At 42.2% G+C, this 27,826-nt stretch overlaps 1 protein-coding gene across 1 annotated transcript in view; it reads right to left on the reverse strand.

Moving 5' to 3' along the window:
- The window catches only part of LOC147016687 (phospholipid phosphatase-related protein type 4-like), a 103,375-nt gene that overhangs the window by 70,984 nt on the left and 4,565 nt on the right, over nucleotides 1–27,826 (reverse strand). Inside the window, exon 2 of the mRNA XM_085845604.1 lies at nucleotides 23,820–23,924. Coding sequence (XP_085701730.1) covers nucleotides 23,820–23,918 — 99 coding nt within the window. The 5' untranslated portion in view covers nucleotides 23,919–23,924. The remainder of the gene's footprint in view (nucleotides 1–23,819; nucleotides 23,925–27,826) is intronic.

The raw sequence follows: 27,826 nt of genomic DNA on the forward strand, positions 1-27,826 counted from the left end.
TGTGGGTGGAGCTTGTGTGGGTGAGGCTTGTGTGGATGTGGCTTTTGTGAGTGGGGCGTTTGTGGGTGGGGTTTGTGTGGGTGGGGCTTCTGTGAGTGGAGTCAAAAAGGGGTGGAGTTAAAAAAGGGTGGTGTCAAAAAAACATTTTTTTTCCCAATTTATCTTTGTCTTTTGCAATTCCTGTGAATAAATTGAACCTAAAATCTCTTCCCCCTTTAAATCATATAAGTCCAAGGAACTTTATCTATTACATCAACGATTTTAAAAAGTTCATTTGTCCATCACTTTGTATAACCTTTTTCAAAATGAGATTTCCACCTATATAATCTTACCATATCACCAACTCTGAACTTAGGCTTTCTGACATTAATCTCTTTTTCATAATCTAATTTTGTAAATGTTTCTGATGGTTTGGTATTCATTGAGGTGTGAATCATATCATTATACTCATCTCCAATATATCTGTGTTTGTTCCTGTTGACATATCATGAATAACACCTTCAACAGCCCCTTTCCCATCCTATCACTAAATGAATATAGTGTAAATTTCATCATTTCAGATGTAGCAGGGACATAATCAACCACTTGAACTTCTTGTGTTCCAATGTGCAAACGAACACGATCAAACATTTTCCAGAAGAAATCATTTACGAGTGTCGCGTTTGTGGTATTCGCAGCCTTAGTGAATGTAAATTTACACAACAAAAAACTTTCGGCTGGATTCAAATAAGTTTGTTGATTATTTATTTCAAAACTTTTTGTTCCATTTGCATTCCAGTCTGTTCCAGTTATTTCATTTACCTTGAAGAAGTCTTCTTTTTTGGTAGAGTTGGAGATGACAATGGTATCATCCAAATCATAGATACTATCAATGCTTCCATACTTGTATTTATTTCAGAAACAAGATGTTAAAACTTTTGAAACCCTGACCCAAGTATTTGAATTATTTTCTGTCGTTCTTGGGGAGACAACTGAGTTTTGCCTATCTTAATTTCTTTTATTGCTTGTAATTTATGAGATTCCTTTTGGGCATATTTTATACTCTTTATAGCACCTGCTACATTTCCCACAGCAGAAGCAGTTGAACCAATTTGATCTTTATGTTTAAGAATAGTTGAACCTATACCCATTAGAGTATCAATTATCCCATCTCCTTTTTTCTAAATTGATGTCCGACACCCCTTTGTCTCTTAGGTTTATAGTATCCTCTACCAAGATGCATACCTTCACCCTTGTAGTATGGGGAAAAGAACATCCCATCCCCTGTAATTATTTTATATTTTCCCAACTCGTGCTTCCTCACAATAACCATCGTATTTGTTTCTTGGAAATCTTCACATATGTGAATTCTGATGGATATAATTTCTCCTTGAAAAGAAATCATGCGATTATCTTGGTCGGTTATCCTAAAATTTACCCTGTATGTGTTTTTTCCTGACACAGGAAGATAAACCACAAACCAGGTTGTGGAAATTCACAGATCACCATTCAGGTTCCCCGAAGATCAGTTATGTCGATAAGTGTGTGTCCAGGTTAGATTTCCCCACCAATGTATAATGGGAATTATTCGTGTGCCGGGCTGTGAATCTTGAGGTATTGTTATTCTTTTCTATCTTTATTTTAAACAATCATCTCCTCACCACCTTCTCCACAACCGCCAACATCTCCTCACCACCTTCTCCACAACCGCCAACATCTCACCACCTTCTCCACAACCGCCAACATCTCCTCACCAGCATCTCCACGGTTCCACCATCTTTTCATCAACAACAACATCCCCAACAAACAACATCCCCAACAAACAACATCTCCACAAACAAACACAATGGCATCCTCGACAACGGCAAAGTGATTTCAAACACGGCCGCGCATGACTTGCAAAATGGATCAAAATGACGAAAGGGGCGGAGCCAGCCGGGGGTGAAAGTTTAAGGGTGAAAGGGGCAAGCGCCGCCTTCGGGTGGCGAAGCCTACAGCGGCTTCACCCCTCCGGGCTATAAAAAGGCACGTTTTGACGCCAAGAGTAGAGTAGAGTTGGTCGGTGGAGGCAGTCGAGTTGGTGAGTCCAGTCAAGTTGCTGTTGGTCGGAGGAGTGGAGTTCGTTCGTCATTGGAGCCAGCCAAGTCACCAAGTTGTTGGTCGTTGTTGGCCGTTGGAGTCAGCAGTGAAATCGCCAGCCGGAGAGAGGTCGCCAGCTGGAGAGAAGTCGCCAGCAGGCTACGTGACGGTCCGAGCGATCCCCTAGTCAGTCGAGCGACGCTGAGGAGTGAGCGGGTTCTTAAAGAGCATCAACTCTAAAAGAGCAAGGCCCGTTAGCTCCTCTGAAGCGTCGTCGGCCAGGCCCGATCGACCAGGCCATGCTGCGAGGCCCTGGACCAGCCAAGCCGCCATTACAATAGCTGCCGCTTTGACAACGGAGACATCTTGAGGGTCGCCGACAAAAAGTCCATCGAGTCGCCTCAAGGGTGACAAAGGTAATCTGCATGGCCTCGCGGAGCTCCTTCGGTCATCCCAGCTCCGAGGAACATTAAAGGCTTACGAGCCCAGTTCTATCTTTCTTTTCTGGGGTTTTTGCATGAAAGTCTGTGGCGCCTTGTCCATAAGTAGAATTGTTGTAAGTGCATGTACGTAATACATAGATATCGGCTGTAGGTTTTTGCGCGTGTCTGTCCCATCCCCCATTCATTGCACATGTGTGAAAATAAATGTCCCCATTGTTGAAATGTCACCTGCTCGTTGCGTCCTTTCCTGCCATTGACTGCCATAATTGCGTTCAGAATAAATAGCTGGCTAATTAAGAGCCGATAACGTACATCTGGTCTGACGGGGCTTGGCGATATAAAACCGCTCGGCAATCGCAAACGGAACGAGCTGCTTAAAGCGGCTCGTTTTCGTGCAGGCTCCGTTGAGGTGTAAATCCCTGGCATTTCTGTCTGCGCGAATAATTAGGTACATCGACAATTCGACGATCGACCCTGTAGCGTGTAGACAGGAGAGTTGGCTGGTTTATGGTGTGGTTAACAACACCTGTAGCTGGGTTTCGGCGTTGATCCAAAAAGCTGCGACTAGACTGCTTGTTCGGTGGGCGCGCGCGGCCGCAATTTAGCTAAAGGCGGTCGCCCGCAAGCAAAATGGGCGAAAATCCACAACAATATTGTATTTGTTCTTATTCCATCATTATATGGGCCATCAATCAAATCACAGTGAATTAATACCGAATTTATGCCTGAGGATATTTGAATGACATTATCACTGTAAAACGTCCCATTAGTTTCAATCTTTTTTGAGGAGAACCCCAATAACTCTCTAAATGAATTATCAATTGTGAAATCAACCTTGCAGTTATTTTTAAGTTTAATCGTTGATTTTGAAGTATGTTTTTGAATATCTATAATAATATTTTTTGGTTCATCACCCTGTTCTTTCATAAGACGAGCAATTTCGGAAGATATTTGAGAAATCTCATATGCTCCGGGTGAAACTGTTATCGTTTTGTATCCACTTCCTGGATTATAACTAAACTTGTCATTTTTCTTGGTGATATTAAACAAGGTATTATAAGTTTCCATGGACAAAGCGTGGCCGTACGTGCAAAAAAAAAAAAAAAAAAAAAAACTTTCAAACCGCATGCCAGAAACGACAACCACACAGGCCGTTCCTTCGCTCTCGCGTGGCCATACGTGCGTGACCGTAAGTGCGAGTAGTCCAAGAACTATATCAAACCTTGAAAAGGCACATACTCAGGTCCCCAGCATCAATTGTGACGTCATATCAAACGAAGAAGAAGAAGAATTGTGACGTCAATCGTGCAAAAAAAAAAATAGAATAATTGTGACATTCGTGACGTCATAGTACTGTGTCCCGTCATTGGTTGGCAAATAAATGGCCGTAACTTGGGAACTGTTTGTGCGATTGATATCAAACCTTGAAAAGGCACATCCGCAGGGCCCCAGCAATATTCCTGGCAAGTTTCAATTAGATCGGACCAGTGGTTGTCGAGAAACGGCGGTCGCAGAAACACACCCATAGAGACAGACACACAGAGATTGCTGGAATTATAGATCGATATCCAATGGTTTATCAAAATACCTTGATTCATCCCTCACAGTTGAACCTTGTCTTCCATCTTTTGTGAGAAGAATCATTAATCTGGTGGTTACTTTGACAGGGGGTTGAGTAGAACTCAAGAACCTTAATTCATAATTAAATATCAATACCTTTTCTTGAACAAGATGAAATATTGCTGGTTGTTCTGTTGGAATGAGACCTGCAATGGTTTTTTAATCCGCTGAATATTCATTGTTTTGTAGAGCTTTCACAATATAATCAGGGGGTTGATTCATCTCTCCCAGTTGCTGAAATAATCCTTTATCATATTCCAATTCTCCTAAATGTCCGAATTGTTCCTCCATCGTTTGAATGAAATCTTTTAACATTTGATGTTTTTTAGGAGTATATTCTATTGTGGGAACTGTGGAAGCATCTATAATTTTTTCTTGGGAAGTTTTTAAAAGTGGTTAAAAAAATTTCTCTTGTTTTCTTTCAAATGCTTCTTCACCCATTAGTTTCTGTCTGCGTTTCTTCTTTATGTCTTCCTGTTGTTTTACAACTTTAGAAACCAACTCTTGATGCTCCTTAAATCTTATTGCTCTTTCTTTTGCATCCACTTATTTATTGGAAAATATCATTTAATGAATTGTAAAGATCAACAGGGACATTTTCCTTTTCTTCATCATTAAAGTAGATGTGTTCAAATAAATCCTTTTCTTTAAATATTTCATTAAATTCTTTGTTACCTTCGCATTCTGCGAAAGGTTATGTTTTGGTCGGCGTGTATTTATTTATTTATTTATTTGTTTGTAATCTTGTGATTTGTATAACTCAATAAGTATTAAACCGAATTGCATGAAATTTGGTGGGATAATTGGTTATTAGCCAGGAAGCATTCGATTAGATTTTGGGATCGTTCGTGTCAAAGGTCAAGGTCACGAAAAGGTCAAAATCGTCTTTTTACGATAACACGGTCAATTTTTATTCAATTTGCATGCAACTAACGCCAAAATGTTCAGAATTCAATGCCTCGTCTTATGATATGCAATATGACACAATGACGCCCATACTCTTGTTACCGGTTAAGGGTCATAGCTCAGGGGGGGTCACGACCTTGAAAAATATGCGGTTTTTGTCATAACGCGGTCAATTCTTGTCCGCTTTACATGAACCCAGCACCAAAATGTTCAGAATTTAATGCCCAATCTTGTGACACAATGATGTCATAACACATGTCACCGGTTGGGGTAAAATGTCGGGGGGGGTCACGCCCTTGAAAAATATGCGGTTTTCGGCATAACTCAGTCAATTCTTGTTCGATTTGCATGAAACCAGCATCAAACGAGATTACCTTCTCTTGTTGAAACGTTGTATTCACCGAGCTTGCGAGTGAAGACTCGCCAAAACGACGTGAGTTGATTGTTGTTTAGTCCGTAGCCCCCGAAAGTCGGTGGGCGTCATGACATTATAGATATGTGGTTTGTGTCATAAGACCATTCATATGAAACCAGTTCCCCACACTCATACCAAGAACAAAAAAGTAGTGGCGGCGAAGGTATGCGCTCTATGAGTGCCCGTTCTAGTTAACATTAATACGAGTTGTAATTTCTTCTTCACTAATACTTGTGTCTCTGCTTTTCAAACGTTTGTGTTGAGTTTCTTCATCAACATCAAAACCAAATGATCAACATCAAAAATCTTAACTCCATTACCACTCAGATGTTTCATAATTTGTCTCATTCCTTCTGGATTAGTTTCTAATATCCCAAGACCACCAGATTTTAGTTTCTTTAACTCACTCTTACAATGTGAATATTTTGTTGTACCAATAGAAACCTCCTCAAATATTTGACCTTCATTCCTCAATCGCATATTTTCCTCAACTGAAATATAGTAATAATCTTCACCTTCTACTTCTCTAGGTCTTATTGCTCTAGTTGTTGTTGATAAAATACGAACTACGTTGTGCTTTTTAAGCAAATTTACAATATTCTCATTTGTACTACTAGTGCGTGCCCGTACATGCGTGGCCGTACGTGCAAAAAAAAAAACTTTCAAACCGCGTGCCAGGAACAACAACCACACAGGCCGTTCCTTCGCTCTCGCATGGCCGTACGTGCGTGGCCATACGTGCAAAAAAAAACGTTCAAAACGCGTGCCAGAAACAACAACTACACAGGCCGTTCCTTCACTTTCGCGTGCCCGTACGTAAGTGGCTGTACGTGTGTTGCTGTACGTGCAAAAAAATAACTTTTAAACAACCACACAGCCCGTTCCTTCGCTCTCGTAAACGACGACTGGATTGGGGCATTGTGTTTATCTTTAAATGCGCAGAAGAAATCGAGAAATTATTATAATACAGTAAGTCAACACTATCCGGAAGTCCGTATGTTGTAACCCGTAATGGGGAAAGCGCTCAAACTTGGCCATAACTTGGGAATCACTTGTCCGATTAATTTCAAACCTTTTCAAAGGCAAACAAACAGAGATTGCTGGAATTATAGATTGATAGAAGATAGATACTGTGTGTGCAAAACGCCAAGCAACGTGTCCTGTCATTGGTAACTCAGGCGCCCTTTCCCCATCGGCCACGCCTAGGAAGCAACATGTCCTGTCATTGGTTTGGTAAATAAATGGCCATAACTTGGGAAACACTTGTCCGATTAATATCAAACCTTGAAAAGGCACATACTCAGATCCCCAGCAATATAACTGGCAAGTTTCAATTAGATCAGACCAGTGGTTGTCGAGAAACAGCGGTCACAGACAGACAGACCGACAGACAGACACACACACAGACACACAGAGCTGGAATTGTAGATAGATACAAGAACCTTCATTGATGAATTTTTTTGCAGAAGCAGATTTACCCACAAGATTTATAATAATAGTTGTCATTTATATATGTAATTGTTTATAAAATTAAAAAAATATCCCTTAATATCTCATCTTGTTTTACAACAATATCTTTATATTTTTCAGTCGTGTGCTTCATATAATCCCCAAATTCCTCATTAATACATAATGTAGAGCAATTGTCTCTCCAAAAATTGTTTATATCTATTGAATTTAACTTGTATAAAATACAAGTATTAGCCTTGTTTCTTATTGAGCGACGAGGGAGTTGAAAGTATGATTGACTAAGATAAATACAATTACAAGAAGAATGTCTCCCTCTTGTGTAGTAGCTATCCATTACCGTTTGGTTTCTCTTATTAACACGATCATCAAAGATAACGAGGTTCTTTTTTGATTTATCCAAATCTTGGGGAGAAGGTATATCATCTGTATTATCACTAAGAATACAAGTTATCGGTTTTGATTTCTTTTTATATCTCTGTGTATCACAAAATAGTTGTATTATATCTTCAATGTTGTAATCATTTAGTTTGTTTTGAAGTTTAAATAAACCGATTATATCTTCTTTTTGAAGACCAACATTAAAACCTTGTGAGAGTAGTTGATACTCAGGTTGAAAACTCGACTTTGTGAAAATTATTGAATTATCATAATCTAAAAAGTTGAGAGTAAGGAGCATCTTTAAAAGGAATCAGGTTTTTCCACATCCACTTGAACCAACAATGAGACATCTTATTGAATTTTGGAAGATTTTTATGGTTGTTAAATTTTATCTTATTTTCCCAAATGGGTAAAAATCATTCATTTATATATTTGGAAAACAGGTTATTAAATTTATTATTGGCTTTTTTAGAAACTCTCTACTTTATCTGAAGTTCAGGTTTAATTTCAAGATAATCCATTATTTTATTTATACAATATCTTGTGTTGATCTTTCCCTGAAAATGGCAATTGTGAATAATATATAACAACAATCCTTTGAAAATTTCTCTAATACGTTCAGTTTCTTCCATTGTAAGGAAAGTTGTGTTATCACCCTCATACTTTACATTCATTTCTCCAATTAATCTTCTAAAGTAATTCATTTTGATGTTAATCTAAAAGAATTATATTCCTTTTTATATTTTTTATTATCATTAATAAGAAGATAATCACAGAATATACATTGTTTATAGGCTTTTGACTCTGTGTTTAATTCTACTCTATCACATGCAGGACAATTCCCAAATTTGTCATCTGGAGAATCAGGGAATTCAAGGGGCACAAGATCTAGTATACTATTCATATTTATAAAGTAAAACTTTACTTCAAATTAAATTCATCTTCAGTATCATCTTCGGTACTTTCACAATCATCAAAAAAAATACTTTCTTAACTATCGTATGAACACAAACTCTCGGTATCATAACTGTCTTCTGTTCCAACAGAGATTCGATCATCACTCTCATAATCTTCAAAATCTTCAGTTGAATAATGACTCATTTAATTAGTAGAAAAAAACATTACCATCTATATCTATATACTTTTTTTCATTAACAGATTCAACTACTACATTTTTTTAATATTAAAGGTCATTTTAAAATGGTCCTTAACTACTATTGAACGAAATGTCATTTCACCTGATATATTAACATCCTTTATTTCATCAGTATTTACATTTTTAGGGTTGTTGAAAAAAATACAAATTATATAAATATGGTGAATACAACGTACTGCGATGTTTGTAATCATGATTATAAATGTTATAAAAAAAACACCTTCAAACCAACAAACACACATTCAATCTTTTCAGACAAATATCTCCACTTGACCAAGAAACAAAACATTGTGATAGATGTGATAATGATATTCTTTAAAAAAAATTATAATAAACACCTTCAATCACGCAAACACAAGAACAACGAAGAAAGGGAAGGTGCCACTAAATTCTCCATTGAAAACACTGATGGGGCATTTAAAGGACATATAAAAATAAGATTGTTTCACTTTCAAGACCCTGGACCATCTTCAATCATGGAAGCTGTTGATGTGATTAAACAAAGTATTGAAACTATAATTAAAAACACATTAAGTGAAATGAAAACTTTTAAGTTTTATCTTGGAGTAAAATTGAATATGGGAAGACAAGGCAATGAAATTGCTCCCTATATGAGGACAAACCTTCACTTCATCTCATCATTTCAAGATTTTGTAAGATGCGATGTTTACAATGAACTCCAGAGACAACAACAAGATGTTGATAACGCTGTAGTCGGGAGTCGATTTACTATTTCAAAAATAATCTTTTTAGATATACACATCTTAAAATCAGATCCTCATCAAGCTTCTTGTTATATTGATTTACCAAAAGAGATAAAAGTTAAGAAAGCGGTTGTTAATATTCAAAACAACGATAATAAATGTTTTCTATGGTCTGTTCTTGCTCACCGACATCCTCCGCAATGGAATCCTGAAAGGGTTGAACATAATTTAAAAATACGAGAATACATTAAATGGTAAAGATTTAAAGTTTGCAATGCCATTGAGAGATATTCCTAAATATGAGACAATGAATAATCTATCTGTTAATGTATATGGATTAACGGATGCAAACAAAGTTCAGATATTAAAATTTTCAAACAACTATAAAATTGATGAAACGCACATTGACCTTCTCTACTTTACTTCAAAGGAAAAATCACATTATGCTTTCATCAAAAATTTATCAGATTAACCAAATCACAACGATATAAGAGAAAATGTAAAACGTATTCTTGTAAGAGATGTCTCACCTCCTTTCACACAGGTTCACACATATTCAAACATTTTAACAAATCTATAAAGCATCCGTTTGTGATATATGCTGATTTTGAAAGTATCCTTGAAAAGATAGATACTGTTTCTCCAAATCCAAACAAAATCAAACACAAATAAATATCAAAAACATACTCCTTGTGGTTTCTGTTATCTATCTATAATTGCAGCTGTGTGTGTGTGTGTGTGTGTGACCACTGTTTCTCGACAACTGCTGGTCCGATCTAATTGAAACTTGCCAGGTATATTGCTGGGGCCCTGAGGATGTGCCTTTTCAAGGTTTGATATTAATCGGACAAGTGCTTCCCAAGTTATGGCCATTTATTTACCAAACCAATGACAAGACACGTTGTTGCATGGGTGTGGCCGATGGGGAAGGGAAGCTCAGCCGCGTTCGCCATTACGGGTTACAGCGTACGGACTTCCGGATCCATTACGGGTTACAACGTACGGACTTCCGGATGGTGATGACTTTGTGTATTCTTATAATTTCTCGATTTCTTATGCGCATTAATAGATAAACACAATGCGCCAAGTTATGATCATTTTCATATTAGACGGTGCATAAATTTCGGTAACATCAGAATGCTGGTATTCTCCGAACCAGGAAGTAAATTTTTTTTTCTCTCTCTTTTCTCTTCTCTTTTTGTTTTTCCTTGCCACGACATTGCGAAAAGGAAAAAATACGTTGGCGCTAATTGAATAATTGGGTATTAAAACTAAATTGTGAATAATCGTAACTGCGAATCATATTCGAACTTCCGGGCCACGCACGTCCGGGCACTCGAGAGCGAAGGAACGGCCTGCGTGGTTGTTGTTTGTTGCTCGCGGTTTGATTATTTATTAATTTATTTTTTTTTATTTTTTTTTTACGGGCACGTACTAGTTATCTCAAATCATCTGTTGGTGATGAATACAAGTTAGAACTTTATAGAGGAGAAGATTCCTCAGAGGAGTTTGTAAGACGATTGGAAAAAGACTTTATAAGACGAAAAGAAATAATGGTTAAAACCTATAAACCAATGTCATTAACAAAGGGAGAGGAAAAGGAATTTAGAAAGAACAGTATCTCATATTTGTGAGGAGAAATTTGAGGGAGAGGTCAAGGTTAGGGATAACTGTCATCTCACGGTTAAATATAGAGGTCCATCTCATTCCCATTGTAATCTTAATTAGAAGCCCCCAAACTTTATTCCTGTTTCTTCACAACAACGCTCACTATGACACACATCTATTTATAAATTAACTTTCAAAGACATCTGGAGATATTTCTGCCATTCATAACACAGATTAAAAATGCATCTCATTCACAAAAACAATTCATACATCCCCCATAACCCATATCAGATTTCTTGACACACAAGTTTATGGCAAGTCCATTATCTAACCCAGCATCAAATATTTAAAACTTACCGAATCTTAAATCACATTTCTCAAATCAAGGATGTAGTGTCATGGCAGAGGTGCGAACAGGCAGACACGAGCCGGAGGGTAACGCAACTCCGCTTTATTGCCTCGAGCGAGAGGGTGGGCGTAGGATGCCCATAGCTCCACTTTATTGCGCACTCGATGCACTCTACAGGCACACGACCTACAAGACACTACTAATGATACCACATGCTGCTACTGACGCTACTGGTGTTACAAGTCCCTAGTGGGCGAGTCGGGACATATGAAACCACACCACGTGACCACCACCATCCGTGACTCGGGGCTCCGCCCATACAATACATGCTCCGCCCATACACCACACTCCTCCCTCCGAAAAGCATGATTATAAAATGACAATCATAATGACAAGCATAATTGGCAAAGCATACTACAATACAAAAAGCAAAGAGGAACAAAATGACAACAACCACGTAAAATCCCCCCAGTACCACGTCATTTGATCTAACCCTGGGGTGATGGTTGGGCTGTGAACCAAACCCAGATGAGACGTCTCAAAAAAAAAAAAAACGTGCTTCATCCGCACAACCTGTCACAATAATGCCGTTGTTTTAACCTGGCACATAATACACCTGTCTATCCCCATCACATCATATACTGCGCCGGTGCGAGTGAGTTGCACTCCAAATGCAGCAGACTGTAGAAGCGTGGCCCATGCTTACACGCCTCCCGGAAAGGTCGAGGTGACACCCCAAGCGAACCTCCCCCGGCCCCATAAAATGCCCCCGGTCGACAAGTTGGAACATCTCCCTCAGACAGGACCGAATCAGGTAAACACCCCGAGTCTGCAAGCCCCGCAGGTGCCAGCGTGGCTGACCTTGGCGATATCAGGGGTGGGGGTGACGCTGAACAGCGAACCTGCCCCGGCTCCAGCCGAGACTTCAACGCACGTCCACACGGACGGTCAGCGTAGACTGCCTGCACTGCAATGTCATAAAGCAGCAAGAACATCTTCTGCACAGATGCACACCTCTCTTTATGTACAGCGCGTTCCCACAGTATAATCCTAACACATGAGATTGCAGCGAACTGCGGACTGTCATCGAAGACCGAGATCTGAAAGACCTCTTTATTCACAACGATTGTCCGCAAGTTCTTCACACCAAAGCAAGCATTGATTCCAATCAAACACATTTTGCTCACACGCGGACTGTCGGCATTTGCTTTTATAACGCCCAGCTTAATCAATCGTGCTGCGAGAATCAAACACACAACAATTAACAACTTATGAACCACGCTGCGCGCAAGCCTCTTGGTTGTCACGACGTTGGGGTGACTTGTGTGCAGGTCCTCATCCGAACGTCGAAGAGGACACCATTGATGGTCGCGTTCCGCGAACTTCTTGAATGCGACCGGTTTGCTCCAATCCCCCATTGAGATCGCCTGAACGACACGGGTGTGCACTGTATCATGAGCGCAGCACAAGCGCGTGAGCCCGTCGCAGCTGGCATGCTCCCCGTTGCTCCGGAATCGTATATCGTAGTTGCAGGAAGCAATGAACGGAAACCCATGTTGCATTGCCGCGGCCCCTGCCGCCGGGACCTCGCCCTCGGGTCTCGAGGGAGGCCCGGGCCCAAACGGAGTTATGGGGCCCGAAGGAGACACAGGTGCACCTGGAGGTACGAACCCCGAAACAGGAACCTCCTCCCATCGATCCTCTAATCGGCTTGACATGGGACGTCCAAGGCCACTGGCTGGCGCCGTCCAGTCTAGCCTGAGGCTAGCCAGCCAGTCTCGGCCCAAAAGGGCAGGGCCCTCCCCTCGTACCACAAACAATGAGAGCAGGGCGCTTTGACCTTGGTAGACCACCGAGACGTCTGTCACAGCAAGTGGCGTAATCGCTTCGCCGGTGTACGTGTACAGCGAAAGGGTCGCCCTGACCAGGTGAATACCGCGGAGTTCACGAGCGGTCTGTTCGCCCATGATCGACACCGCGGCCCCGGTATCAACTTGAAACATGATCGGTACCCCGTTCACCTCGACCTCCACTGTCATTGGTCTTGTTACCTTCGGACCAATTGAAAACAGGCTCAACATTGGCTGCATTTCCTGCTCCGGGCCGCCAGGATCGCTATGCCCAGGCTGCAGGCCGTGCTCCAGGTCGCTGGGGTCATCCCGCACCTCGCTATCCATGACCTTAACGGCGGCCACCGCCATTCGACACACACGCTTCAGATGTCCCACCTTGCGACAATGCAAACACACAGTGTTTTTATACGGGCACACCCACCGCAGGTGCTGTCCTCCACACCCCCCAGCACCCCTGTGTGTTCATCTCGCTGCCCGCGCGGCCGCGCTGCGTCGTCCGGCCCCGGCCCGCACTGAAAGGCGTGCGCGTGGCCTGGGGCACCTGGGTCATCGTGTGGACCCCGGGGTTACCCGACATACCCCAGCTGGGATTACCCATCACGCCCTGGTCGGCGATGGCTCGGACATCTCCGAGAGTCTGCTCGACAGCTGAAGCAGTCTCGACCGCCGAGTGGAATGTAACGTCGACACCTCGCATCTGCAGAATCGCCGACACCATTTTCGCATCTTGCAACCCAGAAATAAAGCGATCCCTGAGTCGAGCTGGACGCTCCCCCGCCGTGAACTTGAAGGCCACGGCCGAATGCTTCACTCGCGCCACGAAATCGGCGACGCGCTCCTCCGCACCCTTCGCGAGGTGATCGAACTGGTATCGAGCCAGCTGCAATGACTTTTCCGGCGCCATGTGGGCTTTCATCTTCTCTACCACGTCCTGAAACGACAGCCCGTCATCACTGGGCTTGTCCGGCGCCACCAAATCACTCAGCAGTCGATAATGTTCCGTTGATAGCGAGGCGAGCAAGATCAATTTGTGCTTGCTCTCGTCGTCTACATCATTTGCGTGGAAATAGCACCCCAACTGCTCTGAGAACAATTCGAAGTCGTCTCCGACGAAGACGGGCACTCGTCCGTGCGCCGTGCCCCGACCTTCAACCATCCTCGAGCCTGTCCTGCCGTTCACTCGACGCGAATTCGCAGGCGACGGCGAGATGTCTCACCCGTGTGGCAAAACTCGCGATGCGCTTCCCTGGGCTCCTCGCCAGGTGATCAAAGTCGTACCGCGCGAGCTGCGATGATTTTCACGGTGCTCCGTGCGCCTAGCAATCCAATTGCTCCGGCAACGACTCAAAGCCAATGCCGAGGAAAACAGACACTCTGCACGCGTCGATCCGAAACAGCCTCGTCGCCAAGTGTAGTGCCGTGGCAGAGGTGCGAACAGGCAGACACGAGCTGGAGGGTAACACAACTCTGCTTTATTGCCTCGAGCGAGAGGGTGGCGAAGGATGCCCGTAGCTCCGCTTTATTGCGCACTCGATGCACTCCACAGGCACACGACCTACAAGACACTACTAATGATACCACATGCTGCGACTGACGCTACTGGTGCTACAAGTCCCTAGTGGGCGAGTCGGGACATATGAAACCACAACCACGTGACCACCTCCATCCGTAACTCAGGGCTCTGCCCATACAATCCATGCTCCGCCCATACACCACAAAGGAGATTGATCTCTTATCACAAAAGGGAATATATCCATATGACTATATGAATTCATTTGAGAAGTTTAAAGAAACACAACTTCCTTCAAGGGAAAGTTTCTATGGCAAGTTGAATAAAACTCATATTTCCGATAGAGATTATACACAAGCTAAAAAGGTTTGGGAGAAGTTTAATATAAAGAATCTTTGAGAACATCATGAGTTGTATCTTAAAACTGATGTATTGTTATTGGCTGATGGGTTTGAAACTTTTAGAACAGACTCTCATAATAAAAATTCTTATGGATTAGACCCTGCTCACTATTACACAGCCCCGGGTTTGGCTTGGAGTGCTCTGTTAAAAATGACAAAACAAAATTTGGAATTAATCAGTGATATAGATATGCCTTTAATGATAGAGAATGCTTAAAGAGGAGGAATATCTCAAGTATGTTCCAAGAGATATGCTAAAACAAATAACAAATATCTTCCTGATTATAATAAGAATGAGGACAACTCTTACCTGATGTATTATGATGACAACAATTTGTATGGGTGGGCTATGTCTCAATCTTTACCTTTTGGAAAACTTAAATGGATTAAAGGAAAACATTATGAAAAAGTTTTACAAGACATTGTTGTCTCCTCTCAAAAAGAATTGGATGAAGCTGAAGTTGGATATTATTTTGAGGTTGATTTAAAATATCCAGGGAACTTCATCACAAACATCAAGACCTACCTTATTCCCCTGATAAAGAAAGTCCAAGAAAAGAATGGTTATGTGATTACCAAGTCATTTAATATAAAAGGTAAATCTCTCGAAAAACTACTCACTACATTAAATGATAAAGAAAGTTATGTTTTGTGCATCAAAGGAACTTGAGACAATATTTATCTGCTGGGTTGAGAGTGAGGAAAATTCATCGGATTTTGAAATTTAAACAAAGTCATTGGTTCAAGAAGTATATTGATTTTAATACAAACAGGAGAACAGAAGCAAAAACAGATTTTGAGAAGGACTTTTATAAATTAATGAATAATGCTGTATTTGGAAAGACTATGGAAAATGTTAGGAATCGACAAAACATAAGACTTGCTACATCTTGGAAACAGGCTTCAAAGTTCATTAATAGACCAAGTTCTGAATGAGTGGAGGTGTTTTCACAGAACTTTTGTGCTATTCATTTGAAAAAAAGAGAGTATTGAAATGGATAAACCTATTTATATAGGAACATCAATTCTTGACTTGTCAAAGTCGTTAATGTATGACTATTACTAAAATAATTTAAAATCAAAGTATAAGGATAATGTGTCATTGTTATATATGGATACAGATAGTTTTATATTAGAAATTAAGACAAGTGATGTATATGAGGATATGTTTGATAATATATATATATATATATATATATATATATATATATATATTTATATATATTTATATATATATATATATATATATATATATATATATATATATATATATATATATATATATATCAAACATATCCTCAACAATATATATTGTTGTGAATTCGCGCCCGCCGGCGTGCGAATGGCCACGTGACTCGAATCGCAGCACGTCGCCCACCTGACGGACAATTCTGTCGTGACCCTCTCGGACTAACGCCGGGAGCTAGTCTCGGGTGGGCCTTTTGGCCTCACCACGATCGTGCCAATCGGCCACCCGCGTGGAATAGGGTTGTTCGCCAAACTCGACCTACCTAAGTACCCACGCGGATGGTAGACCGGGCGATCGCACCTCGCTGCAGGTCGACTTCGGACACGGGCCGCTTAAGCGATCCGTTCCGTGCTATCGGGATAACCGAGCGGTGTTATCGTCGGCCTCGACGGTTCCGATTAATTATCGGGCGTAATTAAGCCCACGACGAACCCGTTACGTGAAGCAAGATGGAGATTCAATTAAAGAAAAGACGAAGCGAAACGGGAAAACAATTCAACATAATGCACATTTATTCCGCGGCACACGGAGAGCACACATATACAGCCAAACAGAATGCACATATATCAAATGCAACAAAAGAAACAATGACGCAGAGATACTACCAACTAAGACCGACACACGGCAACACTTAAACGGTTTTACTTCACCAGACTGGCGCCGACACACATTTACTCAAAAGCAAAGGAAGGAAGCCACCCTCATAGGCAAGGGGGCAGACGGACCCGTAGGCCAATGTGTGCGCGGGACCTGAAGGAGCGGTCAGGCCCGCGAGACCGGGGGGGGGGTCCTACCCGCGTCCTCGTGATGAGCCGCAAATGTGGCTGCGCGGCGGTGCCCCGACTTCATGCTCCTTCGCGGTTTTCGTTGGCACCGCTTGGAGTGGGGTGGGAACGGGGCCCCCTTTTCGCACTATCTCAGCGCGGGGGAAAGGGGGGGGGAATTGTTGATGCCTTGGGGGAAGGAGAATTGTTGGCTGGCTTGGGTCCTGCGACGAGCGATCCCACCGCGACCTAGTCGCCAACCGCAGTCTTCCCTGCCTTGGACCCGAGCTCCTTGGACTCTTCCCCCAATTCTCCTCAGCCGACTGCAGAAAACCACCTTGTCGCCTTCACCTCCTGACTCCACTCCACTCTCCAACCCGACTTGACTGCCTCCGTCTCCCGACTCCACTCTCTGCCACCAAAACTAACTTTCCGCGCAACAACTCTTTTCATTTGCCTCGCCGTTTTATAGGCCGGCAGGAGAAAACAATATGCAAATTTCCGGATCAGGATCTCCTCGAGGGTGGAGCCACGCTCGCCGATTGGACGGAAAAAAAGGGGCGTGAATCTCCCCTGATCCTAGAATTTGCATATCTCGATTCCAGACAGACGCGCCTGGAGGCGGGGCCAAGCCGCCCCGCGCTTCCTAATTGGACGGATCGGAAGTGTGTGTGTAGCATTCCTGATCCGAATTCTCCTCGGAAGGCCGCTATTTGCACTCGCGGCTCGGCGCGTATCTTGTACGAGCCCAGGACAGCCCTACGCTCGGTGCTCACAGGTGGTGCGGGAATGGCCGTAGAAGGAGAGACGTGAAGGTGGTGGAGGGTTTCCGGCGGTGGCCGATGGCCATGGTGCCGTTTGGAATGGCGGTGATGTGATGTTTGCGGGAGCGAGTTCTGAAGGTAAAGGGCGTGGCTGTTGGCGTTGTTGTTGTTGTTGTTGTTGTTGTCTGACGGTTGGAGCGTGGTTAGTTCAAAATAAAGATAGAACAGAAAAATGGCTATCTTAAAGGGTCGCAGCCCGAATGAATCACATTTATTCCCTCTAAACAACGGGTTTGGGCTAACTACACAGGTACTTACAGAAATATCTCACCTACAGGACCTGAATGGTGGTTTGCGAATTTCCTCAACCACAACAATAACATTCAGTGGTTAGAAAGAACTTTAGAGCGTGTAAGGCAGCCCAGAGTCATGGCGAAACCCAATCTTTATCCCTGTGTCGTAATAGACGACCAGGGTTGCATCTGGAAGGGCATCTGGCGTAAAACCTGTGCCAAATCAGTATGCGGATCATAACGGATGATCCGCTGTGGCGACCCCTAACGGGAGCAGCCGAAGGACGGTTAGAAAGAACTTTATATATTAGATATACGTATTTATCTTTTTTTAATGTATTTTTATAAATATCTCGTTAAAAATATTTATTACTATTCATATTGTATTTCACTAATTACCCTCGCTGAAGGATTCAGAGAGGGTATTGCATTTGGGTCCGTTTGTTTGTCTGTCTGTTTGTCCGCACAGGACTTTCGTCTTTTTCTCTGCAACCGCTTGTCGGATTGAGACTAAATTTTCACCATTGGTGCGACTACTCATGCAGAATATTTCAATGATTATTATGACATCACCAGTCACGTGATTCAGCAGTTATATTGTTTTGTTTTGTTTTTAACCTTCAAAAATCTTCTCTGAAATGGCTGAAAAGATCGAGGCAAAACTTTACACATATGACCGCCTCTCCATGAGGAACAAAACGGTCACACATATGATGTCATAGGTCACATGATTTGGCAGCCATATTGGATTTATCTGAAAACCTATAAAAATACACCACTCAAAAGAAGTCCTGGTGAGGGTTTGCAATCTCTGATTGCTCTTTTTCTTGTTTATTTATGAAACGCTTTTGTGTCTCACTTTTCAAATATAATGAAAAATTGAAAAGAGAATGAAATGTGAAAAAGTACACGATATTCTTATTATTTAAAGTGAGGGAAAATGCTGCTATAAATACAAGCAGTAGGGCTTACATATTTATACAGTTCAGTTTTTTTGCATCCAAAATAGTCCAAAATATAATGTAGAAAGTTGGCCCAGGTTATATCACACAGGGGTGTTGTTTTTTGTTGTTGTTGTTGTTTTTTGGGGGCTACTTTTCTTTGACGTACAAAGTTTCTGAGCTCACAAGTACAATCACCATTCCGCCATGAACAAAACAAATACCAGTAAATAAGCGAGAATCTCCAATTGAATTAGATGATGTAGCATGATTTTAAAAATCAGTTAAAGCTGATTGTACACTATCTTTGTGTTCATAAGCTGAGTTGCAATCTATTAGAGCTGACAAGATTGCCTTGAGGTATGCACATTTGCCTCTGAGCTGTCTCGTCTGGGTGCAAGTCTCGGCCCAGCTATAAACTGTCATCCGGTGTTTCATAGGCAGGGTGATTCACCAATGTGTGTGCTGTCCCGTAGATGTATATATAACATGGCGTACCATCTGCCAGCATTAATTAGTTGGCGTTAAAGGTTCCATGGTATCTTTCATGAAAAGTGGGCGAGTTATCACCGGCACCCAGAACAAATTACAAATTCCTTCCTAAACCATAGGTAAGAAGTGGTCTGGTCTTCTTGGATATCTCTTGACACCAAGTGACACTGCTTGCTATCTCAGAATGTAGTTATTTTCTGGGTAGCAATCCTCTTGAAGTTCAGAATGTTACTCAAACTTTTGGGTCTCACTCGCAGCCATGATCTTATTTGGGCAAACCACATTTCTTGGTTGGCCTCCAAAGCCAGTCGCTGACTGGTGGTGGTCATATGGCAGCTTAACTGCCGGGGTAGCTATCATTTCTTTAAGCGCGACTGTGTTGCTGATGCAGTGCCCCGCTACCAGTACACACACTGGAACTGGTACTCATTTTGCCAACCTCGGAAGGATGACACGTCGCTGACTGAGCATTCTCCATTGTGCAAGGTCCTTTCTTGGCACACCTAAACTCTTCTCCACCTATAAGGCCTTCATCCACAGTTTGATGGAGTACCGCTCTCCCCTCTGGGCTGGTGCCCCTGCCTCACACCTTGCCCACATAGACACCGTGAAAACCAAGGCTTTTAATATTGTTGAAATCTCCCGTGATAAAGCCGAGTCTATGGACCTACCACATTCACATCGCAGACAGGTCAGTGGTCGCTCTATCTTATACCACATCTTTTCTGGTGTTGCAACACACCCCCCCTCTTCCCCCCACCCCCCCTCTTCCCCCCACCCCCCACATTTCCGCAGGGCACACGCGGTCCACGAGCAACCCACTTCTGGTAGAACTTCCAAAATGCAGAATTACTGTTTCGCTCCAATCATTTGTTCCTCTGTTTTTTTTCCACCTGCAGCACCAACTTCCATATTCTCTTCAATCTCCTTCTTCCCTCCGGGTCTTCAATACAGCTGTTCACCACCATCTCAGGTCATCCGCCATCCAAAATGATGATGTTCTCTAACCCCGTTAACCCAACCCCAAGCCCATCTCTTTCCAAATTTCCAGTTTTTCCTACCTGAGAGTTTGCTTCTGTATCCATCTTGTCCACCCTCTGTTTCCTCCCCTACCTCTCATTCTTCTGCCCATCACTTGTTTGTCCAAGTCTCCCTCTATTTTGTTCCTCAACCTTGCTGTTGTTCTCCTACCCTCTCTTTTTACTGTTCCTTTTGTTGTGTTATATCCAGATCTGTTTTATGTTCTCTCTCCTCCACGAGTCACGACTTTGTGTTCAAAAAAGCAGCTACCAGGTTGTTTGCATTTCACATGTCTTCCGCTATGAAAGGCAACCATGACAATCTCGTGATTTGGTTTTAATACACCCACCCACTGACCCACAGGATATTCTTGTTTATGTCTCATGAATTGTAATATTCGTATTCGGTTTTGGATTCTGGTGTTCTGCCCGAAGGCAGGTCCAGTACTGCTGAAGCAGTTTCTTGGCAAGGATGATGCTGGGTGGTTTGCCATTGTTTTCCCACCAGTGATTTGTAATATATGAAATTGAAATGTCTTGGATCACAAACTGAAATGCTCTGTAACACATATGCTGTTGTGGAGACGACCAACCAAACCAATTATAATCTGAACAAGTTTCGACAGACAAAATCTGAACCAACGGGTATCTGTGACAACACTTTGATGTTATAAAACCCTCCAGAAATAACATAAAATTATCGAGGATGACTTCATTGAACAACATATTGCTGTCCTTACAAAAAGGTGTTTTTGTAATAAATCTGGCACATTATCTCGTTGCTGTAAACATTTGTTCTACACAATCAGGATACTTTCCTTTAACCAGAGTATGGAAAGTGTGAACTGGAAATGGGCTGGAAAAATCAATGGGGGAGTGGGGCACAGACCAATCGTGGGAAAAAGGGTGGGGGGGGGGCTAGGTACATTCCGATAACTAAACATCATTTTACAAGAAAACGTGTAAAAAAATATATATATAAAAATACCGTTTCACATTTATTAAATAAATGAAATTTGTCGTCTGTCTATCTGCACGTTTTTTGCAAAGACCGCTGGGCCGACAACAACCAAATGTGGCACACGGACTAAGTCGACTCGGGGATTGTCCAAATGGTATTTTCATCTACCACCTCAGCCTTTAAAGACCCATAACACCATTAATACCCTTGAAGACCTATTAAACCCCTAAGACTCTTTAAGACCCCAACGACCATTAAGACTGTCCGTCCATGAATCTTTCTGTGAAGCCATGTGACTATTTGTCTCTTAAGTATGTACTGTTTTATTAAATGTATATATATATATATATATTTTTTTTTTATTATTAAAAAAAAAAATTGTACACCAAGTCGAGGCTCGTGCACTTCTATTAATTACACGTACCCTGATTACACGTACTTCTATTAATTACGTACTATTGCAGTGTACCTTTTAAACCCTTTGACTCTTTAGACTGTTGAGACCCCTTTGACATTTGAAGATCCCCAAGCCCTTTGAAGACCCCCCAAGACCTTGAAGATCCTTAGGACCCTGAAAGACCCTTACGACACCAAAGGCCGCAAGACCCCTGAGACCCCAAAGATGCGCAAGACTGATAAGACCCTTGACACCCCAAAGATCTTTTAAGACCCTTTAGAGCCTTTCAACTCCAAAGACCCTCGTCACCTTACACCCTTCAAGCAGATTTAAACAGCTTGGACCCTTGACCATTTAGAGCAAGGGTTCTCAACCTATTGTACCTCAAAGCTCACTTGAGTTTACATCAAAAAGACCAGGGCCCACATTAGAAATAATAACAACTTTAAAAACAGGGTGCTCTGACCTGGAAGTTATGTGTAGCTGTCTGCATGAGGAGGTTGAGGGTGGTGTGGGAAGAGGGAAGGAAAGGGTGTTGGTGGGAGGAGGGTGAGGTGGGAGACTGGGAGTCTGGAGGGAGGAGGATGGTGTGAGAGGCTGGAGGGAAGTAGTGGGGTGAGAGAAGGGAGGGGTGGGGTGGGAGGAGGCAGGGAAAGGGGTGGGGGTGGGAAGGGAAGGGTGAAAGGAGGGACCTGGCATTGCCCAGCAACGCCAGGTACCTTTGCTAGTTACGAATAAAGTTGGGGTGCTAATTTAGCAGTTTTTACCAAAAAGTGAGCTGCGGGCTATATATTGGTATCACATTTTGAAGGCACGACCATCGCCCATAAAGTCCCAGTAGTGGGTCCATGCCTGCTTTAATGATGCTGACATTGCTGCGGATATCACGCTGTATAGATTTTCCTACTATTCACACCAATGAAACATTTGTGCAGTTGACTTGCTTTAATTGTCCATAATGCGACAATAGCAATGCACTTTTGAGTTCAAAGAAATATCAAACTTATCCACCAAGCAGTCGACTTCATACAGGTGACAATAAGTGTGAGACATTTTAAATGTTGGCACATTGTTCAGCTTTACATGGACGGATAGTTTGTAACATGCTTTAATGACCTCTGTCCCTCTCTCTAGTTGTCTCTTGATCATAACACCATGAAGACAGGAACCTCCATAAAGTTTCATTGAGAATCACATCTCGATGGTGGGTGTAGACAATGAAGGAATCTGGAATTTGGTGAGTGTGTGGCACATCTGGCCTATTCTTTTCAAAAAGGTACCATGAGAATAAAATGCTAACAGAAAAGACAACCGATTTAATGACCACTTTGAAAGGCATGCTCTGTGCTGCTTAACGATCTGACTGTAAAGCATCAGTGACAGCTTGTCGTTGGATCCCCTTTTGTCAGAGGTCAAACCTAGATTTCACGAATCAAAGGTGAATATTCTACCTCTGATATATCCTGTAAGCTCATGACAACACCAATGAAGCATAAAAATAACAATAATCATCATCATAATCATCATAATTAACATCATAAATCATGTTGGTAATGTATGGTTGAAGGAAAGATGGATTGATAGGACTAGAAAAACTAAAATTGGAGAAAAATAGAGCAATAGGTGTCAAAATGAGAGGATGATGATGATGATGATTATGATGATGATGATTAATCCAGTGCTCATGGTTCTTGTTATTATGGTAACGATGCTAATAAAATTGCATCAAACATCTTTCATGATAACAATGGTGAAATGCTGAAAGCTGGAGAAACAGTGACCCTCGCATGGATTTCAACCAGCACTAGTGAAGCATGGGATGGAGTTGCTAGGTAACGATCAGGGGAGGGTGGGATGAGGTTGCCTGACAACGACAACGTGAGCAGCATATCAAGTGGGGACGTGGACTTTGATTGCACCTATCTCTGCATCTTGTTACACACTCCTCTCCCTTGTCCATCTCGGCTTTATTTATTTAATATTACCCAGTCCCTCTCACCTATACCCCTCTCCTTCTGTCATCATATCTACCAATTTCAGTTTCATTTGCTTGCCCCTAAACACACACCTCAGCAAAGTAGAAGCAAGGCAGCAGAGAGACACTGTCCTTGGACATCCAGCGGGTGTTGTCTTTTGATGGGACGAGACAAGCCATTGCACTGGTCATCTCGGTCTGTTTGGTGAGGAAAAGCGTGTCTGAGAAAATGTTTTATACACATATATATACATTGCCCTGCCCAAAATAAAATGAACATCCCTGATTGTAAGCAATCTTTAATGATCTGTGATCAAATGAAGTACATATCGTAGTGTCTCGTAGTACAGTACAGTACCGTCTGTCCTTTGGTACCACTCAGTGCTTTAACTCATGAGGGCATCGAATCAATAATATTCTGTACGACAGCTAGCCTGATCGAGATTTTGCCAAATGTGGACTCGATTTTGTTGCGCCTTTGCTTATTGTTTGACAGAGGTCGGCTTTTCAAAGCTCCTGATCCACATGTTCCCACATGCATTCAATGGGGTTTATATCAGAACTCTGTGGTGCACACCCAGGCAAAAATAGCATTCCTTTCCTGTAGTAATTCTCTGCAGATAACTGTAGTTGGACCTGTTACCAACTCTAGTAAATGAGAGTACAACTCTCATTTACTATAGTTCCAACTGTATCATTTTTGTCTGGGCAAGCAGGAATCTGCAGCCCACTATGTATCTGTAAGTGGCATATGGAACTATCCGACTGCCGTAAAATGTGTTCCATACTGCAAAATACGTTGCAAGTATGCAAGAAACCTTCTTACCACAATACCAGCAAGACATTTTGCAGTATGGAACACATTTTACTGAAGGAAGATGGTATTACATGCCATATGTCCAGAACCACCTCTGCCTGGAAGAGGTGGAGTGGGCCACAGCTTCTTGCTTGGGCACCAAAGAAACCTGACATGAACGTCGTCGAACACATCGGCAGACTTGGATCGGGAGCTGGAAACTTCCGATATTCAACAGCTATAGTAAAATCTACTCCACATCTACCAAACAGTTGGATCAGGCTATCATATAGAATATCATTGATTCACAAGCTCAAGCACCGTGTGATAACCAAAGGACATGCTGCCAGATATTAATATCCTGTATGTAAGTCCATTTTGATTGTGTTCATATCAATGGACGCCGTCACAGGATAAGGGCCAGAGGGGCAGAATTTATTTGAGGGTAAAAATAAATAAATAAACAAACAAATAAACGTTAGAAAAATAATAATAAATACAGTAATACAAACGTATCCTTCCCTTTATTGATTTAGGGTATGTCGAGATGAACAGCAAGTTGTAAATTGAAGAAGAAATCATAAATTTCACTAAAACACGCCATATGAATTAAACATACTTGTAGATCATGACGTGCGTGCGATCAAAACGGAAGCGCTCCAGTTGCTGTTGCACACCAAAAGGTCCCAAAAAATGATCACGTCCACGTGCGGTAAGATTATTTTAATTAGTCACGATACTGAGAATTATCAAAAATATCAAATAGTGGTGGTGCACTGCAAAACACGATAGCCATCCTATTTAACTCCATGGCAGCTGTAGGCTTCTCAGGTAACATCATTCACTGCCAAGATACGTGCGGTGTGTCATCACAGTGAAATTAACTAAATACAGGACAAATTGGAATTGGTGAATAATTTTGAGGAAATTTCGAGGTTTCCCTCATCAAGGCTCCGAAAGATTTGCGATGACAAAATTATTGGCAGTCAAGGGGTATGATGTATTTTAGAAACCTGTTACAACACACTCTGTTATGCCAGCAACGTCGTTGGACTTTTTTGAGTGTTCCTGCGATAAGGCACTTTCTTCCTCCCGACCCCCCCCCCCGCCGTTCCTGGCAAAAGACAGGAGGGGCACTAGCCCCTCCCCTTTTTCACTGTGACACCTGCTCTGGTGTCTGTTCAGATCACAGCTTGTTGAAATTAAGTTTTTTGAAATCAATTTTTTGTTCTGAAGGAGTACTCTATATTGTTTCATTTATATATATATATATATATATATATATATATATATATATATATATATGTATGTATGTATATATATATATATATATATATATATATATATATATATATATATATATATATGTGTATACATATATATAGCCTGGTGTTGGCGCAGTGGTTAGGGCAGCGGCTTGGGATCCAAAAGGTCCTGAGTTCAAGCCCCGTTGGGCCACTGAATTAATACACCAGGGGGTTGACTCAGCCTGTCATCCTTCCGAGGTCGGCGAAATGAGTACCATTATACTGGGCCGGTGTATACCCCGGTTAAAATAGGTGTACCATATCCCTGTGTCGTAAGAGGCGACCAGGGTTGCGTCAGGAAGGGCATCCGGCGTAAAACATGTGCCAAATCACTATGCGGATCATACGGATGATCCGCTGTGGCAACCCCTCACGGGAGCAGCCGAAAGAAGAAGAAGAAGATATATATATATATATATATATATATATATATATATATATATATATATATATATATATATATACCTCCTCGAGCTGGAACTGCTGCATAAAGCAACCAATGAGGCCTACGCAAGGTAAGACCTATGCTCTATGAAACCCTTCCCAGAATTTCTCCACACCAATAGACATTCACAGTTTTTGGCTAGAGGAGCCTGGGAGGTGTTAATTTATTTATATCATCCTCGCCCCCTGTATTTAGTTGATTAGGTGAGACCTGATTGGCTATTCCCTCCATTCACAGGTGAGAGATATGGGTGGGTCTTTTTTTTATTAAATATATATACATATATTTTATATACATACACTACATGGCCAAAAGTATGTGGACACCTGCTCGTCCAACATCGAATTTCAAAATCATGGGCATTAATATGGAGTTTGTTCCCCCTTTGGGCATTAATATGGAGTTGGTCTCCTCTTTGCTGCTATAACAGCCTCCACTCTTCTGGGAAGGCTTTCCGCTTGATGTTGGAACATTGCTGCAGGGATTTGCTTCCATTCAGCCACAAGAGCATGAGTGAGGTCGGGCAGTGATGCTGGGCGATTAGGTCTGGCTTACAGTGGGCGTTCCAATTCATCCCAAAGGTGTTCGATGGGGTTGAGGTCAGGGCTCTGTGCAGGCCAGTCAAGTTCTTTCACACCGATCTCGACAAATCATTTCTGCATGGACCTCGCTTTGTGCACGGGGACATTGTCATGCTGAAACAGGAAAGGGCCTTCCCCAAACTGTTGCCACAAAGTTGGAAGCACAGAATCCTCTAGAATGTCATTGTTTGCTGTACCATTAACATTTTCCTTTACTGGAACTAAGGGGCCGAGACTGAACCATGAAAAACAGCCCCAGACTATTATTCCTCCTCCAAAAAACTTTACAGTTGGCACTATGCATTCGGGCAGGTAGTGTTCTCCTAGCATCCGTCAAACCCAGATTCATCCGTCGGACTGCTATATGGTGAAGTGCGATTCATCACTCCAGAGAACGTGTTTCCACTGCTCCAGAGTCCAATGGCGGTGAGCTTTACACCACTCCAGCTGACGCTTAGCATTGTGCATAGTGATCTTCGGCTTGTTTGCGGCTGCTTGGCTGTGGAAACTCATTTCATGAAGCTCTCAACGAACAGTGTTTCTGCTGACGTTACTTCTGGAGGCAGTTTGGAACTCGGTAGTGAGTGTTGTAACTGATAATGGACGATTTTTCCACACTATGCACTTCAGTACTCAGCGGTCCCGTTCTGTAAACCACCACTTCACGGTTGAGCTGTTGTTTCTCCTCGAAGTTTCCACTTCATAATAACAGCACTGACAGTTGACCGTGGCAGCTCCAGCAGGGCAGAAATTTGATGAACTGACCTGTTGGAAAGGTGGCATCCGATTACGGTGCCACGTTAAAAGTCACTGAGCTCTTCAGTATGGGCCATTCTACTGCCAATGTTTGTCTCTGGAGATTGCAAGGTTGTGTGCTTGATTTTATACACCTGTCAGCAATGGATGTGGCTGAAATAGCTGAATCCACCAATTAGAAGGTGTGTCTGCATACTTTTGGCCATGTATTGTAA

This window comes from Eptatretus burgeri, chromosome 11 (genome assembly GCF_056783735.1).
Source record: "Eptatretus burgeri isolate ZD-2024b chromosome 11, Ebu_testis_v1, whole genome shotgun sequence".
NCBI lineage: Eukaryota > Metazoa > Chordata > Myxini > Myxiniformes > Myxinidae > Eptatretus > Eptatretus burgeri.